This window comes from Macrobrachium rosenbergii, chromosome 7 (genome assembly GCF_040412425.1).
Source record: "Macrobrachium rosenbergii isolate ZJJX-2024 chromosome 7, ASM4041242v1, whole genome shotgun sequence".
Classification (NCBI taxonomy): Eukaryota; Metazoa; Arthropoda; class Malacostraca; order Decapoda; family Palaemonidae; genus Macrobrachium; species Macrobrachium rosenbergii.
Window position 1 is genome coordinate 18295001 of NC_089747.1, and position 17520 is coordinate 18312520.

The following is a 17520-nucleotide window of genomic DNA, read 5'->3' on the forward strand; positions in this document are numbered from 1 at the left end:
CTTGTTAGATTTGGTACCAATAATCTGAACAATGTGTACTTTAAAATTTGAAAAACTGTAGCACATTGATATATTAGCCATGGTGGTTTTGGGCATGTTCATCCCTGTGACATAAATGTCAGTTTGATGATTATGGTAGTTTTCTGTGCTGAAAGTAATTTCCATCTGATTTCCTTGCAAAATAGAGATAGTTTTTTAAAGCATTTGCATTTGGTATGGCACCGATTTTAAGAGTTTTTGAATGTTTTTAAGAACATATATAGTACAGTACTGTAATATTTTGCTTCACACTGTGGCAGATCTATAAGCTTTTGTTTTCAAGACTCAGTATTTTGCTTCTTTGTCATGATTATGACTGGTATTGGTAAATTTCCCTTTGCTCCCATCACATCCCTCAACGAAGATTGACGGTGCTTTCCCTCGGCAGCCACTACCTTAGGCCACTTATTTCTGAAAAAAAAACAAAAACTATAGTATGCACCTAGTTTTTAAAAATAGAAATACGTTACTCGTGGTTATATTTTAAGATGAATTTTGAATAATTGCATTTGTCTTTGTTGGGCCCAAAAACATTTAAGAGTAACATAATGAGGGTAGTATGCAGAAATTAGCAATTCTCAAAGGAATCTATTATAAAAAAAAGGGGGGGAAACCCCCTGTATTGTTATATTTCCCCAAGCCTTTTTTTAGCTTGTGCCCAGATGAATGGAATATTGGCCCATTCAACCCCCTCCTTGCATTAAACTGGAAGAGCAAGTTTGCCATGGTTGGGAATATTCACCCCTTTCGTTTGTATAATGGATTGGCAATGTTTCCCCTGGCTCAAGGAGGCTCTGAATAGGTTTAGTTGTGTGTTTTAGGTAAACAAGAGCGGCACTCTTGTAGGGTCCACCAACTTGCATGAGATCAAGTGAATTCATAGTCAGGACTATGGTAATGATCTGTGTTTTGTTTACCAACATTTTATCTTCCAGGAGGCGGTGGGGACGGGCCATGAGGGTAGTGGAAGATTGCCAACCCCTCCTCAGCAGCAGCAGCAGCAGCAGCAGCAGCCGCAGCAGCAGCAGCAGCAGCATCACCAACAGCAGCTGCAGCCGGCGGGGATGAGGGTGTCGCCTGCACCGCCTCTGACTGCTGGAGCCAACCCCCCTCACCCACCTCACTCCCCACACATGTCGCCTGCTGTAGGTGAGTCACTTATCACACCCATCACCTCTGCCTTCTGATACTGGTACTGTTCACCATCTTCACTATTTATGATCCCATTTTTCTCTAAATGACCATTATATCTATCATAATTTGAGAAAGATGTTCACCTTGTGAGAATTTATGAGATGATTGTATTTCTTATTGTTTGTTGAGTTGACAGTCATGTTCTGTATGTAGTTTGTACTTAGTTAATATTATTATTATTATTATTCAGAATAGTTAATATAATTGTTATTATTAGTTAATATTATTGTTATATTATTATTCAGAAGATAACCCTTTCCATATGAAATAAACCCACAGGGGCCATTGGATTGAAATGAAAAGCATCCAGAGAATATGGTGTTCAGTTGAAAGACCTAATGGAAGGTAATAGGAAATACAGAAAGAAAAGATCCGTTATTAGAAAAGAAATAATTGTCAATAAATAAATAGATAAAAATATAAGTAAATTATAAAATACAAGGAGAATAGTTTTAAGGGGTAATGCATTGCGTTCTTGCTTGAACTTTTGAGGCTCCAGTTGCACATCATCCTCAGGGAGACTGTTCCACAGTCCAGTGGTGTTAGGAATAAAGAACCTCTGGACTGAGAAGTTTGACAGCAAGGCACATTTACTGCATATTGGTGCTTCAGTTCAGCAAATCTGGTCACTCAGCAGGAAAAAGTCTCGGGGAACAATTGTGAATGTGAAAGAGCTGTGATATATATGCATATACACATTTTCTAAGGGAAAGGTCAGATTAATTTTTATTCTTATTTACATGGTCATGGTTTGGAGACTGCTAGTTTTATTTGTTTTACATGGTCACGATTTGGAGACTGCTAGTTTTATTCGTTTTTTACCGTATTGAATTAATGTGTGGCAGGAAACAATCATGTTTAACCCTTGAATGGCCATTGTGTATGTTCAGAGGGCTGAAGGATATTTCTGGTTCTGAAGCTAAGTTTTGTTTTTTTCCATGTTCAATACACCAAAAAATTTTGTTGGAATTGCTGCATTTACTCGACAAGCTGTTATATACAGTAATTTGATGACGAAGTCCCTTGATGTAGAGTGTGTCTCATATAGGAATTCAGTTTTGGGGGCTTTATTTGCTGTCCATAAGCTGAAAGTAGGTTAGAAACTTTACATCAGATGTAGTCTGCTTAATTTAAAAATTTTAATATTATTGATATTAAAATTTATTGATATTAAAATTTATGTGCGAGTCGTGTTCTTAAGGTTTTTAAGTTGGTCCAAATTGCCACTAATATTGTAGATTTTTACTTGTTCATGTGTAGAAGTCTCTTAAAGACTATTTTTTTTATATATATATATATATATATATATATATATATATATATATATATATATATATATATATATATATATATATATATATATATAATGTTGTAGATATATATTATGTACATTTTATTATGTACCATATACATACCAAGCTTATAGGTGAAGGAATGCTTGATGCAAGTAGAAATATTAGAAAATTTTTAAGTACAATCTAGTAAGTTCACAACTAATATATATTTTTTTTTTTATTTCAGGTGGTCCGGGGAGTGTTGTGATGTCCCCTCACCCCGGCAGCGGACAGAGTGACGGTCGCAACAGTAATATGCATGCACCAAATTACCCTCCTGGTGCCCCACCGCACATGACCACTGGACCACCTCCAGGACCTCATGGCTACCCTAGCAAAATGGGCCACATGCCACCTGGTGCCCCTCCTGGTCCTCCTTTTGGTCAGGGAGGGTACCAAGGTGGCCATCAGTATCCTCCAGTAAGACCCCAAGGACCAATGATGCAGCCCTATCCACAAAATTTTCCTCCTGGAGGTCCACAGGGACCTCAGGGGCCTCAAGGGCCTCAAGGTCCCCCCACCTCCATGCCTGCCACCCATCAGTACCCACCACGGCCCCCACACAACAACCATGTTCCTCCTAACCAACCATACGGGTATGCTCCTTATGGGACGCAAGGTTGGGGAGGACAGGGCATGAATCAGGGTCCTCCAGGTCCTGGAATGCCAAGCACTATGATGCCAGCGGGTCCAGGGATGCCAGGGAAGTCAGGCTCTGTACAGATGCCAAGTCAGGCTGGTCAACCTGGGGCTAGTAATGTCAGTGGGCCAAGAGCCCACACCCCTCCACATGCCCCACACTACCTAAAGCAGCACATTCAACACAAAATAGGGGGCTATGGGAGCCCTCAGATGTACCCAAATGGTCCTGGAATGGCTGGGATGCCAAATAGCAGAGAGAGCCCCCAAAATAATATGCCACCTCCAACTTCAACACCACAGCCCCTTACCCCATCCAGCACACCTTTAGATACTAGTGATCATGCAGGGAGTAATGCCAGTCTCAACAATAGTAACCCTCCTTCTATCGGACCAGATGGTAACCCAGTTGTTGATGAAGCTTCACAACAATCCACTGTATCAAACACCTCAGCTGGTAAGGGAATGATGGTTCACTTTGGTTGTGTTTGTTATATTTGTGGAAGCACTTGACAGAAGATTGTGTTCATATTATTATTGTAGTTAAAAGTGAATTGCTTGCCTAATTATTTATGAGAATTAAGCAACTTGGTACTGCATTTGAAAAGGAATTATTAATAAAGTTAACTGTACATCAAGTTTTGTGGTTCAGTGAGCAGAGTATATTGCTGCTAAAAGTATTTTTTGAAGACAGTTTGATTATTTGAAATTAATTATAATAGAACTGATGTGGTATGTATATCATAACATCTTGATGGGGAAATCATATAATTTTTTCATCTTTCCTTCAACATAGGGTTTGGTTGTTATCAATATGAAGTTGCTGGTTTTTTGTGATTGCATTTTAAATGGATTGAAATTTTCAGCATCTGGTGAAGATAGGTCGGGCACACCTAAGCCTCATAAAGATGGTCCTTTGGGGGGTCCTGGGATGCCAGGGGGTATGCCTGGTAGTGGTCAACATCCACCTTCCCATCCACCCACCCCTATCAACTCTGCTCCATCACCAGGTGCTGCTTCTATGACATCCCAGCAAGATGAGTTTGAAAATATGAACTCCCCTGGCTGGCCAAGAAGTCCAAGCACTCAGACGGTAGGCCTAATATTTTGAGGTGTTCTTTGAGGTTGATTGAAGGTTGCCCATCAGGCACAGTAAATATGTTTTGTAAATAGATTTTTTGTTTTGTTTTTATATAAAGTATATATAGCATAGTATGATTTAAGTTTGACATCTCATTAAAAGTCAGGTCAGGGTAAATAAGAAGCATTCTTCATCAGTTCTTGCTTAAATGGTTGGATATTCATGTTCTAATAAAGTTTTCCTTAGGGGTATTACTACCTAAATTAGTACTTGGAATACGTATGGAAAGTTGTACATTGCATTTCAATAAATAGGTCCTCCTTGATTTGACACTAAATTGATTTCTTCAATATTTTGTTATTAGGTAAATAGATTTTGGGTGAATTCTTTATGTTGTGAGTGAATAAGGACATTCATAAGTTTCTTAATTTTTTTCTCTACATCGTTCCATGTTTTGTTATTTAAGAAGGCTGAAGGCGGCACAGGTGCCACATTGATGTTTTTGTCTGTTGGTTAGGTAAGGTTCACTGTAGACTTGAAAGAAAATTCAAATTTGATTAATAAGTTGGAAACTTTTCAAGTTTTAAAACTATTACATTTGGTTGCAAGTAACCCATGTGGAATCTTGTATGTTATGGGAAACTATTATTAGTTTTGTAAGAGCTAAACACATTTTAAAAGAATTGGCAGAACATTTATGGGTTTTCTAAAATAGTCTGGTTTGAGTGAAAGCTGTGCTGTACTGGGTAGTTTTTATAATTGTATTCATTACAAAAATTTGAGATAGGATTTGTGATTACATTCATGACAGTATTTGAGATGGGCTGAAATAATCATGGAATGTTAAAAGTATTTTATTTATCATTGTTATACTGTAAGGGAAGTAAAGCTGAATTTGTTTATTCCAAAAGTGAACCTTTTAAGAATTAGTTACTGTTTACTGGGAAATCTTGTTTATTTGAGATCTTATCCTGTGGAAAGATGTTAAGACAGTACAAAATTTATCCACCTTTTGTAAGTTATCTTTCCTCCCGTATCCAGAATATGTTTATGGGTCAAGTTTTTCCACAAAAATTAGGGTATCTTAAAGTGACATGCCGAAGATGGACAGGAATATAAAATGTGGCCCTAGATGTTTAGTGTACGTTTGAATTACTAATATTTTGAGTTTGAAATGCACTGAGATCTTCATGAGTTTTAAATTATAAGACAGGTTAACATTTTCAATTTTTCATATTGATTACTGTAATTACTTTCTCTAGTTCAAAATTTTTCAGGATCTTTTTAATATCATTTAGTAATCTTTTGGGTTTTATGGTAAGAGTACATTTAAGTAAAACTTATGTTTTGGTCAAATTCTGTTAGTTTATGTCAAGTTAAAGCTCTGTCCCTGAGTGTATTGATTGTAATCGGCTATATTAACAAATTCCAAAGCAGTTTATGATGGATCTTGAAAAACATTTGATTCTCTAGTAACTGTTACATACTAGTAGTAGAATGAATGAAATTTACCTTGAATTGGATATAAATACTGATACTGTAATGGAATTGGTTTAGATTGATCTAGGAAGACATTTTGCTCTATAGTGTAATGTACATGTAGGGTGTGTAACTTTTGACTGTTTTAGCTAATTTTCAAGTAGCTTACTTAGGAATAGAGTAATTACAGCTTGAATGTTAAGTAATTATTCAAAATATGGGTAAACTATAAAATATTCAAATACTAAGTATGGGTGTTGTTTGCAGAGCATTTCTGACATTTGTTAGCAGATGTGTGTGCTTTTATCACTGACTTTGCAAGTCTTCCTATCTTCGTGAATGGTACAAATATTTTCATTCAATTATTTTGTATAGTGTTCCAAATTTGGTATTAAAAATGTTATTAAAGTCACTGAGTTATCAGATGTACATGGTTTGTTAGTACTTAGGCCTGGGAAATTAAAAGCATTTGTGCTGAAATTGAAATGGATAAGGAAGGTCAAAGCTTGCTTGCTTCTTAGCTCGGGCAGTAAATGCTAAAGTGCCAACTCTTCTGGGGACTTTGGCCAAACAACCGGCCATCACTTATGGTGGTTATTGTGGTCTAAAATTATAACACAATATTTGTCATGTCTTGAAGTAATAGTCTGATGCGCATCATTAATTATCTGTGGTACTTAAATAGGTAAGTTTTGTACGTAAAAGAATGTCTTAAAATGATAAATTTGAACCCTTCCAAATGTTTTTATGTTGTTGTGTGTGCTGTATAATTGAACTGTTGAAGGTCCCATTCTTTCTTGTAAATTACTATTTGCATTGGTAAAATACTTGTAGTATTAGTTATTCTCAGCAGTGTTTTTTTTTACAGCAGATTTGTTAGCAACTTTTATTTAATTTAAGATTAATAAAGGCAGCAGAAGCTATGTAGAAGTTTTTAACAGCTGCTGTTCAAGGGATGCTTAGTACAGGAAGTTTGAATCTATTCAGTGTTGGATTTGAGATAATGTTTGTACCCTTCTCATGTAGGTATTACTGTATGGAAGATGTATTATGGTGAATTTTAGGAAATTGGCAAGGTTTTATTAATTTTTTATCCATTTGCTGTATTACATTATATGGGGAAAATAACTGCTTGAGTCCAGTCCTGCAAGTAGTAGCATTTTCATTACTGTTTTCTACTACCTGGTAATAATGACACAACAGTTGTTGTTAGTTAGAAAAGTTAAATTAAATTGAAATTTGTTGAATTTTTAGAAAGGTGGGTTTTTTAGCCTGACCAGGTCAGATTATTTAAGTAGGCTGCTAATCTTTTAACCAGATTCACATCTGATAGTTGCAGAAATAGATAAAAAACAGATGTATACTTGTAACTACAGATACGTTAGGAATCCAGAATTTGAGTGTTTTAAGGTTAGTATATTATCTGAGTCTAAGAGGACTTTTTTTTTGTAGATTGGAAAAGGAAAATCTGAGAGTATATGTCTGTGTTAGTCAAGGCTTTATGTTAAGTTTCATTTCACTCGTGGATAGAGTATTTCTATAAACAGATAATCTTGATGAAGAGACTGATTTTCTTTAGACTGGAATTTATTTTTCTTTCTTGGGTAGGGTGACATACTCCAAATCCAGCAAGGTCATACTATGAAAGCTTTTGTCATATTGTTGGATGTGTCTGTTGGAATCTCATTATTGGGAGTCTTCTCCTGTGTGTCCAGTCTTTCAAGTATTGAGAATTTGAATTTGACGGGCATCATATTTAAAGCAAAGTATATTAAAAAAGATGTGGTAAGAATTGAGGAAAGCAAATAGTTCCCTACTTTAAGAATGTATATGAGGGGTCTTGTTAATTGGGTGGGGTCTGGAATTTATAAGGTCAGTCATGTTTCATGAGCAGTTTGCCCTGTAAATACAATTCATTGCCCATCGTACATTATAATCAAGTGGCACTAGTATAACACGTAAAACCAAAAGTAGGAAAATTAGTTTATGGTGAACATCGTAATGCAATCTGTATACTTGGGACAAACAGTTGAAAGTTCTTTTCATGTCAATATTGGATCCTTATAGTTGAAAGTTTTTTTTTTAGTTATATGAATATTGGATCATCAGTTTATAAAGCTGCATTGTTGACAAAATATGGGAGGTACCATAAAACATTTTTACAAATTCTCCCTTTTTGTATACATAAAATTATTGAAACACTTCAGAAGGTTGCAACACTTCAGAAAGGTTGCATAATTGTGAGCTTGAGGTCCTATTCTGGTTAATCAATATGAAAAACTAAATTTTGACTAATAGAGATGTGTTTGTGAAACTTGTATTGAGTTTCTGTGATTTTATTATTTTTGAAATGACTAAAGATGAAATTTCAGTGCATTAATTATGCTGGAGAAACTGGTATTTTAAGAAGTTTTTGTTAAAAGTGTGAAAGTGGGTTGTGTTTTGGCACAGGGTTTTATGTCCTGTTCCTGATGTATTATAAAATTTTTGTAGGTGTCCTGTCTCTTCTGTACTTTTAAGGAATATGACCTTATTAAAGTTGAAGGAATTCACTCATTCACAAACCACTGCTCATGCATGAATAACACGCCAAGTCACCAGACTCATTTTTAGCTGTTGGAACGAGCCCATTGCACCAGCATAGTGTTAAGTAATATTGAAATGTTAATTGCTCAGAATCATTTGAAAGGCTGTTTTAATTATCACTGTTGGTATGTCATGTATTTTGCCATTAGATGGATGAAGAGGTAGTCATTCAAGAAAAATGTCAAGGTATTGAATTCTTGCTGTCTCAAGAATTCATAAGCGCATAAATTTCCTAAATTGAGCGAGTAATTAAAGTTTACTTTAAAGCATTGAAATATTTTTTTCCCATGTCACTTGAATGGTGTACTCTTATCTTTAAATGTACTTCTTGAAGTTAATTGAATTCATTAAGCTCTCCCTAACAATGTTTTAAAGTTAACCATTGAATGAGTGGATTCAGTTGTATAAATATATAACTCCTATGTAAATTCCTTGTGAACCCTTTTCTTCAATCCTGTCCCCAACTGAGCCTCTTCAGCCATATGTATCGTAATCCACACCAGTAGATATGTTCTCAGTCTTGCACTTAATTGGCCCTCCTTACCCCTCTTGGTTATAAATTTGTCCTTTTAAAGTTACTGCAGTACAGCATTTTTCCATTTTTAAGGAAAGTAAAAAATATTTTATGCTAGAGTTGCTGACCTTTTTATCTAGTTTTCTGAAGTAACTATAGACTGCTTTCTTTTCTGTCACATGTCCTCTGAGAGGGGTCAGAGAAGGTGTTTTTTTTTATTAATAGAGATGTGAGGATTTAATTTTAACATGAATTGGTGCTGTTCGAGAAATCAGATATGTTCAAAGATTGCCTGTTTTTGAAGTGACTATGGGCCTATGTTAGTGTATCCATCATGATAATGAGTATAAAATTTTTCAGTGTTATTTATTTGTTGATTTTTGGAATTCCAGGCATGGTAGAATCAGTAGTGTGCTCAAAATAGTCTTGTAAATGAGTAGTAACGAGTGAAGATAGCATTGTGGAAAGGAATATTGACCCCTTTGCTACAAGTTATTTAACCAAGTTGTTGGATTTAACTTCAGGCCTACCAGATGTCATTTTAATAATTTTTTTTTAAACTTTACAAGGAAGGAAGTACTTGAGGCTCACTCGTCCCTTCCAAGTAAAGAGCTTACTCCCATTATTTATTATTGTTTTTATAATATTACTATGGATATTATTAACCTTTTGATGTGCTGAAGGACCTGACTGGATGCAGCAATTGCAATGGTAAATCTCAATGCGTGATGACATTTTTCAGGTGTATGCTAACAGTCAACCACCCCCACCCCCAGACATCTACAGACCATCCAAGGTTAATATCAAGGTGTTACACCCAACCCACTCTTTATTGAATTACTACCTAACTGTTGCCAGCCTGATTATTATTATATTACCCCCCCACTCCCTGGCAGATATTTTCCCTCCTCCCCTAACCAGACATGACTAGCTGCTTGGTTGACGCTTGTCATCCTGCCCCTCTCTAGTCTGTGCTGTCTACTGCCTAACTAAATCTTTTCTATTATGCTTTTATAAGTAGATTTCTACAATTATTTCCTAATAGCCTTTGAGGTAAGAAAACTTATTTCTGCTAACACTGACATCAAAGTTTTAAAGCATCTTTGAGGATGTCTTAAAATACTCTCTACCACTACTACTACCACTACCACCACCACTACCATCCCCTTGTATACTGTATTTTAGAAAAAAGTACTAAGGTAACTTCTGAAAAATATCCTTTTAGACTAGTGGGGGCAGAAGCAAAGCCAGATTAGTCCCTGGCAGTAACTTAAATTGCTTGATGAAGCTTAACAAAAAGCCCTGGTAGGCAGCATGGAAAGCATGGCACTAGAAGTAGTGTTGCTGAATTAGAGCTCATCGCAGCAGTAGTAGTTAGATTAACTGCTGGCTTAGCACTGAATTTATTCTGTGGTGCTGGCTGCTTTCTGGATATTCTTGCATCACTGGTAGCTTTGTAGATAAGGCTGTGACGGAGGTGATAAAATGTTTTGTTTTATTGAAATTCAGAGTGGGATATTTAACAATAGACTTTTCATTTGGTGGGGGAAAATGGTATGCTAATAGCAAAACTCTTGAAGTAATTATGAGTACTGTAATTTTATCACAACAATTAGATATCACAGATTTTCAAAAGCTACCTAGTGCTCTTACATACCAAGAACTCCTAAAAGGAATTGTAACTGCACCACTAGTTTTTGTTCACCTGTGATTAAGCCTGCGTAGCTTGTAGCCATTATAGTCTTGTTTGATGCAGAGGCTTCTTAATTTAGCAAAACATGCTTAGGACATGGTTTTTAACTTGAATGTTATGTCGTATGGTATAATCAAAACAGTATTCAACATTTTAAGATGTTATAGTTTATAAAGTATTGTAAGATGGGAATGAAGTTACGGTGAAAAGAAATTACAACAGTATAAATTACAGCATTTTATTGTGGAATGAAAGCTTGATATTTTTCACTAACTAATCTTCATTACCTTCACATCATTATTAGTGACATGCATCCATATTCTTTAAGAATAATTTTTACATTGCAAATTGAAGCTTTTTCTGAATGCAGGTATTATTGAATGCATTTACCAGAATGTTCAGATTTGTATTATGGTAACTCACCACAGTAGTTTTCAAGAAATTTATAGTAGTGTTCACTGAAATTTAATTGAAACCATTCTGTAACAGTCTCTTTCCAGTCGTGTTCTCAAAGCCTCCCAATTTGCCTTTCCCTTCAGCCTAGATTATGAATTAATGAAATATATTTAGTTAGACTGGTAGATTATTATGGCAATGTTCCCCTCCCCTGCTGTGGGAAGACTCCTAGAAGTTTGCTCTAAACATTTTTGTGATAGCCTTTCCTTTTCGTGTAGTTTGGATGCATACTTAATGAATTAATGCCACTGTTAGTGTCAAACTGTAACCTAAGGACTTGTAATGAAGATTTAAATCGAGAGAGAAAGAATATTTAATGATCCGAGTTCTTGTTAACAGATGATTTTCACATTTAAATATACATGCGTTTGGTAAAAGTATAAGTGTTTAATTCATGTTTTAATGCTATGAGTTACAGATATTGAATGTTTTGCTTTTGCCTTTCCGTTAACATCACAACAGAGATTATGAAGAAATATTTTTCGTTTGCTTTTCTGAGGAGTTTGAGAAGGAAAAATATTAGTAATTTTTTTCTTTCGCCTTGCTTTACTTGCAAGGAAATTTTGATTTAGTCCTATTATTTGCCTCTGTATTTCAGCCGGGGGAAAACATAGCAAGACTGTATGAGATGTCAGATTCCCCAGAGCGGAGGGCATGGCTGGACAAATTATTGTCATTTATGGATGATAATAAAACACCAATAACTGCATGTCCAACCATATCAAAGAACCCTCTTGACTTGTATGCGCTTTATCTTCATGTTCGAGAACGAGGTGGATTTGTTGAGGTAAGCAGTTTTGGTAGATGCATTTCTCTACAGTATCAGGATTTTATTGGAAGTTATATAATTTTATATTTTCCTGCCCATGTGATTTAAGGGTGGCTCAGTAAATAAGTTCCACATACCTAATTTATAGTTTATATTGTAGATTAGTTAAGGAAGGAATGCCATCCTGTATGTGGTTACTGTAAAGGAAATATGTATTTAACATCAGTGTTAGAGGTTATCTGAATTGGAAAGTCCTACATTTTATGTCTCCAAGCCTTAGTGGTAATGTCAGATTTGTTAAGATTTATTTTTTTGTATTTACAAGTGTGTTTACTTGATTGCCTTGCAATTTGATAGGATAGCTTTCAAATAATGAGTTTAATTTTGATATTAATTCGTCTAATATTTTAAGGATGGCACATATAGTGCAAATTGTGAGGGGAAAAGAAGTCAGTGGCCTTTTAAATGCAGTGAGCTGAAAGTAACAGGAAATTTTTTTGTGTATTCCGTATTAAACAAAATATTCGCATCTGCAGTTTTAAAAGTTCATTCTTTGTGGGTGTTTCTATACAGTAGTGATTTCTTTTGCCCCCTCCTTATTTTTTTACTTCATGTTTAACAGCAGTGCCTAATATTTTCAATAGGTAACGAAGAACAAGCACTGGAAAGATGTGGCAGCAGTTATGGGCATTGGGGCATCATCCAGTGGCTCATACACATTACGGAAGCACTACATGAAGCACATCTTGGCTTATGAGTGTAAATTTGATCGTGGAGGCATTGATCCTCTACCTATTATAAATCAGATTGAAGCTGCAGCCAAAAAGAAAACAACGAAAACCATATCTGTACCCTCACCTGGTAAGTGGACTTACCCTTCTTTTAATCAGTCAGTTGCTTCAGTGGTGGGCAGGTGTAGTTTATGATAGGTTATTTCGCTTAAGGAGATCAGTGATCCTGGTGTTAGTGAATTCTACCATTTCTAGTTTTCAATAAATTTTTATACCTTAAGTTTTCACAATTTTATAAAACTGCTTAACAACCTATTCTTTCAGGGTCATCAAATTCTCAGGACTCCTTTCCACCAGCTGGATCCAACAGTAGTTCTATGGATGGATTCTCAAATGGGCCACATGTACCTGGTGGTCCAGGGGTACCTGGACCTTATCCTCAGTATCCCCCATCATCAGAATTCGGTAGTCATATGCCACAACGCCCGTCTACACAATCAACTTCTGGTATGTTAGTGGAGTATTCCATATGTGATGTATACTGAATTAAGACCAGTATTTCCCCTTTTGAAAATTCAACTGAAAATTTCATTAAAATGAGGCTTATGTGCATTATTTAAGGGGGAAATTCTGATAACTTGCTAAACCTTGTTAAATGTTCTAAGTAAATCCTTGTTCCTTAAATGTTACCCTTTTATTTTTTTAAGTTTGTTAAGATTAAAAATTTATGATGTCTTTGGGTCTGGGAGTACACAAGGTAGCCGCGTAAGGTACTTCACACATAGCCATGGTTTTATTGGGAGGGGGAAAAATGCTTGATTGCTTGTTTATAATCTTGACTTCACTTAATATAGGCAACCTGTGACAGATAGGTACAATTTAATAAGGTACTTAACTTAAAACAGGATAAGTCTTTCCATCCTTGCCAGTTATTTACAAAGGTCATGGTTTTTCTTTAGGTTATGGGCTAGAGGTTTGCTTTTGCTTGTTATATCCTTCAGCTTTTGGATATCCCATTTATTTTTAGTTAGCGTGTCTGTTTTCCCTGTTGGTTAGTGCTCCAGCTTTATGAAGTGTTAGTTGTTGGTATTATGTAACTATCCAACACCTAATTAGCTGAATGAATATTAGTAGTAAGGCACTGAAGAATTGGCTCTTCATTAGTCATCAGAAAGAGTGCCCCCAACCCCCCTCTTTTTTTTTGCTTGAGCTGAAAATTTTTATTTTGACAAGAGCAACTAGTTCTTGTGAGGCTTGAAATGATTTTGTGGCTGCAGTTACAGTATTATAGGGGGACTCTTCTTGGCTTACTACTCTTAATTTGAGTATAATTTGTGCTATTGTTGGGAGGGAAAGCATTGTGCTAATTGGAATAAGCGCATTCATTTTAAAATGCTGTTTTGGGATGTTGTCTGATCCTGGATTGCTGTTTGAAGATCATAACTTGTACCAGGTCCAGGTCAGGTAGGCAGCCCAAGTTTGCTCATAGAATATGCCTTAGTTGTATCTTATGTAATAGGCTTTTTTAAAGAGATTGCAAGTTCTTTTGTTTTTTTTTTGCAAATTCCTTGAAAGGTGGTTAGTTTTGTGCTTAATTCTTTCCCCCGGCAAGCCCGATACTGATGGTTAGTAACCTTGTGCCTCACAGGTCCAGTAGGCAACGGGGAAAACGTGAACGTGTCTAACCCATTTGATGATCAGTGTCAGTACTCACGAACTTACCATAACTCGTATTCTCGTACTCAGGGTAAGGGCCGTAGTGTCGGGTGTGCTCTATCTTTTTCTAACCCCTTGCTTCTTTCAATCCTAATTGTATTTGGCGATTGTGATCTCGACCAAAGAGATATTTGGACACTTGCTTTGTGCTTTACTTTACAGTATTGTTAGATGATTGCTGAACAAGCAATATCTCAGATTGTAAAGTATTTTCAATTAGGGAATCATGAGTCAATTTTACTTTATTTTTTCAAAAAGTTGTAAAATAGTTTGATAGTATTTGTTCCAAATTTACACTGAAGTTTTTTCGTTAAAAAATTTTCTATTTCAAATATTCTATCTCAACCAGAGGTGTCCATTTAATCTCCATATTGGATTAGCACAAAGTAAAGTAAATTGTTTCTTTACATGTTCTCTTTAGTCTTCTTTGAGTTTCCTTAATTGTTTTTAGATTTTATTTATAGATGAGTTATCAGTTTTCACAGTTGCATGATCATTCCCTTGTTTTGTTTGATTAGAGAAAGGTGAAACAGGTGAAAGTGTTGCTGGAAGAAAAAATTGCTTAATGAAAGTTCAACTATTTAATGATAGAAGTTGGAGGATAATTTTTTGGGTGACATTTATGATTTTGAAGGAAAGTTGAAGCAAGGAGCATCTGTTCTTGGTGGATAAATAACAAAATATGACAATGCCAGTGTCATGAATAGTCATATGTTTTAAGGTAATATTTTGTGAACTTCATATATTTTTAGGTCCCTAGTTTTTTTTTGTGGGGGGGGGCACAATCACCTTTTATCTGACTTAGTATTTTTGGTTAATAGGTATATCTGTTAGGGAAGTTAAATATTATTGAGATTTAATTGACCAGAGCTGATCGTTTTTGAGTCGTATAATTATATGTAATTAGGGTCATGTCAGTGGTTACTGTAATGCTTAGTAATGTTAAATTTTTGAGTGTTGAGTGAGTGCATTTATATAAAATCTTGGAGGTCTTTTTTTTTTTGGAACTTTGACATTTCAAAATGATTGGTATTTTGGAAATTGTCGAGAGAATGGAAAAACTGCCAATGAAATTATGAAGTGGGCATGGGTTCTTTATATAGGGGCTAGTTTTCAATAAAAGGGTTTGGTTATTATGGTCCAGTGTAGTTGACTCAGTGATGATCAGATGGTTGTATTAGAATTTTTTTTAAAATGTAGTGCTATATAACATCACCAAGTTGGCTGAGCTCTGAATGAATGAAATTAGAATTACCTAAGTTTTGGTACTTGATGATCAGATATACACAATATTTACATTTTGTTAAAACCAGAAACTGGAGAGCTTTTTCTTAGGGACATCCTGTAGAGGGCTATTTAAAAATGAATAAACTAAGAAGGTCATAAGTGTGCATTTAGTTAAAATTTTATCAGTGATCAGGTTCAAGGCTATCTTTAGAGTTGGCTATTCAACAGCAAATAAATATAATAGGTTTTTTGGGAAGTTTCAATAATTGAAAAGAAGTACATGTAACAGGTTTGCATCATAGTTAAAAGTTTGCTGAAAGTTAGGTTCTTTATTGAAATTACGAGGAACTGAAATTACACTTTGGCAAGAGGATCTCTGGTATTATTGTGGGGTGTTAGCCATTGTTAAAAACAATAGTGTAATGGATTTTGGATCTAATGGAAGTATTGAAAGTTAATAACATAATTAAGTAAAAAGAAGAATTTGAACATTATTTTTTTTATCTAGAATTGTGAACATTCTAAGTGTGAAATTTCATTGTTCTTGATTTTTGAAGATTACCAGTTTTGAACTGAAACTGAAAGGGGAAATTATCAGTTGCAGTATGATTTCTTTATTTGTTCTTTATGTTTATTTAGAAAATGGAATGACTTATATTGTTTTGCTTTGAGATTTTATTTAGTTTTTATGATAAGTATAAATATTTCTTCTGAGTGAATTGTATATTGTATTTCTCTTATTTTTATACTTAGTTTTTATGTAAGACTCGAGGAAAAGATATAATGAAACATTCCAGACTTAGTTACTTTTTGATATTGCATTTTCTGGCATATGCTTGGCATTTCAAGCTTTTTCCTTTTAACTTTATTTGAACATCTTGAGGCATGTGTGTAAAGAACTTCCATTTAAACCATTCAGTTCATTTGCTTCTTATTTTGGCCAGTGAATTTAGCGTCGTCCTCGCCAAGTCTCTTAGGTAGGATAAGTTTTAGGTAAAGCTATCTGTGAAGCACGATTATTTGCCAACAGGTTATCAGGGATACCAGGGGGGTCAGTATCACGGCTACCAGGGTATGCAAGGGGGCTACGGCCAGGGGGGTTACCATAACTCTGGCTACCCCCCAGATGGTCGGCCGTATCAACCACCAGGACCCCCAAATCATCAGGGGAGCTACCAGGGAGGATACCAGCAGCCAGGGAGCTACCAACGACCGGGATTTGCACCAGGGCAGCAAGGGTTTCAGCCAGACCAGTACCCGGTATGGACTATACCTTTTTTGCTCTCTACTCACTAACCTTTAGCTTGAACTCCTCATTATTATTACTGTTCTCTTTATTTTTGTTTTCCTACAGAAAATTCAGTATAGACATACATTAACAAATTTTATTCTGTAATGTTTTTAATCTATAGGTGGAATACTTAAAATCATTCAGTCTCTCTCTCTCTCTCTCTCTCTCTCTCTCTCTCTCTCTCTCTCTCTCTCTCTCTCTCTCTCTCTCTCTCTCTCTCTCTCTCTCTCTTCAATCTATAGGTGGAATACTAAAATCATTCAGTCTCTCTCTCTCTCTCTCTCTCTCTCTCTCTCTAATCTATAGGTGGAATACTTAAAATCATCATCTCTCTCTCTCTCTCTCTCTCTCTCTCTCTCTCTCTCTCTCTCTCTCTCTCTCTCTCTCTCAAGTGTCCCACATTATACCTAGAGAATTTGGAAGAACTTGTATATTTTTACCCATAGATGCTTGCTTTAATCATCTTTTGAAGCCTGTCCCTCCCCTTTACATGTATGAATAACATTATTATTTTAGGTACTGTACCTTGTATTAATTACTTGAGACTGACTCATAGTTATGTTGAGTACATAAACTGCATTCACACTTTCTTTGGGTAATTTGGGTGTTTATCAAAAGGCTCTAGTTGATGTATGAACAAATTAACTTGAAAGTTAATGCAAGTGCTGTGTCAATGCAGTTTACGCTTGCTTTGTACCCAGCTTTAGTCGTGGCACATTTGATGTTCCAATCTGTCAGCGCACTACATAATTTTAGAAAATTTTAAATAGA

General features: G+C 35.5%; 1 protein-coding gene across 42 annotated transcripts in view; it reads left to right on the forward strand.

Annotated features, from left to right (window-relative positions):
- The window catches only part of osa (trithorax group protein osa), a 106620-nt gene that overhangs the window by 50676 nt on the left and 38424 nt on the right, over nucleotides 1–17520 (forward strand). For 15 of the 42 annotated variants that reach the window (XM_067106740.1, XM_067106715.1, XM_067106719.1 and 12 more), the window contains exons 2-9: nucleotides 975–1188; nucleotides 2755–3663; nucleotides 4073–4299; nucleotides 9609–9662; nucleotides 11614–11802; nucleotides 12429–12645; nucleotides 12840–13022; nucleotides 16489–16718. In XM_067106740.1, coding sequence (XP_066962841.1) covers nucleotides 1104–1188; nucleotides 2755–3663; nucleotides 4073–4299; nucleotides 9609–9662; nucleotides 11614–11802; nucleotides 12429–12645; nucleotides 12840–13022; nucleotides 16489–16718 — 2094 coding nt within the window. In that variant the 5' untranslated portion in view covers nucleotides 975–1103. Of the gene's footprint in view, nucleotides 1–974; nucleotides 1189–2754; nucleotides 3664–4072; nucleotides 4300–9608; nucleotides 9663–11613; nucleotides 11803–12428; nucleotides 12646–12839; nucleotides 13023–14163; nucleotides 14263–16488; nucleotides 16719–17520 lie in introns of all 42 variants that reach the window. The other 27 variants (XM_067106708.1, XM_067106710.1, XM_067106711.1 and 24 more) reach the window with 5 other exon arrangements.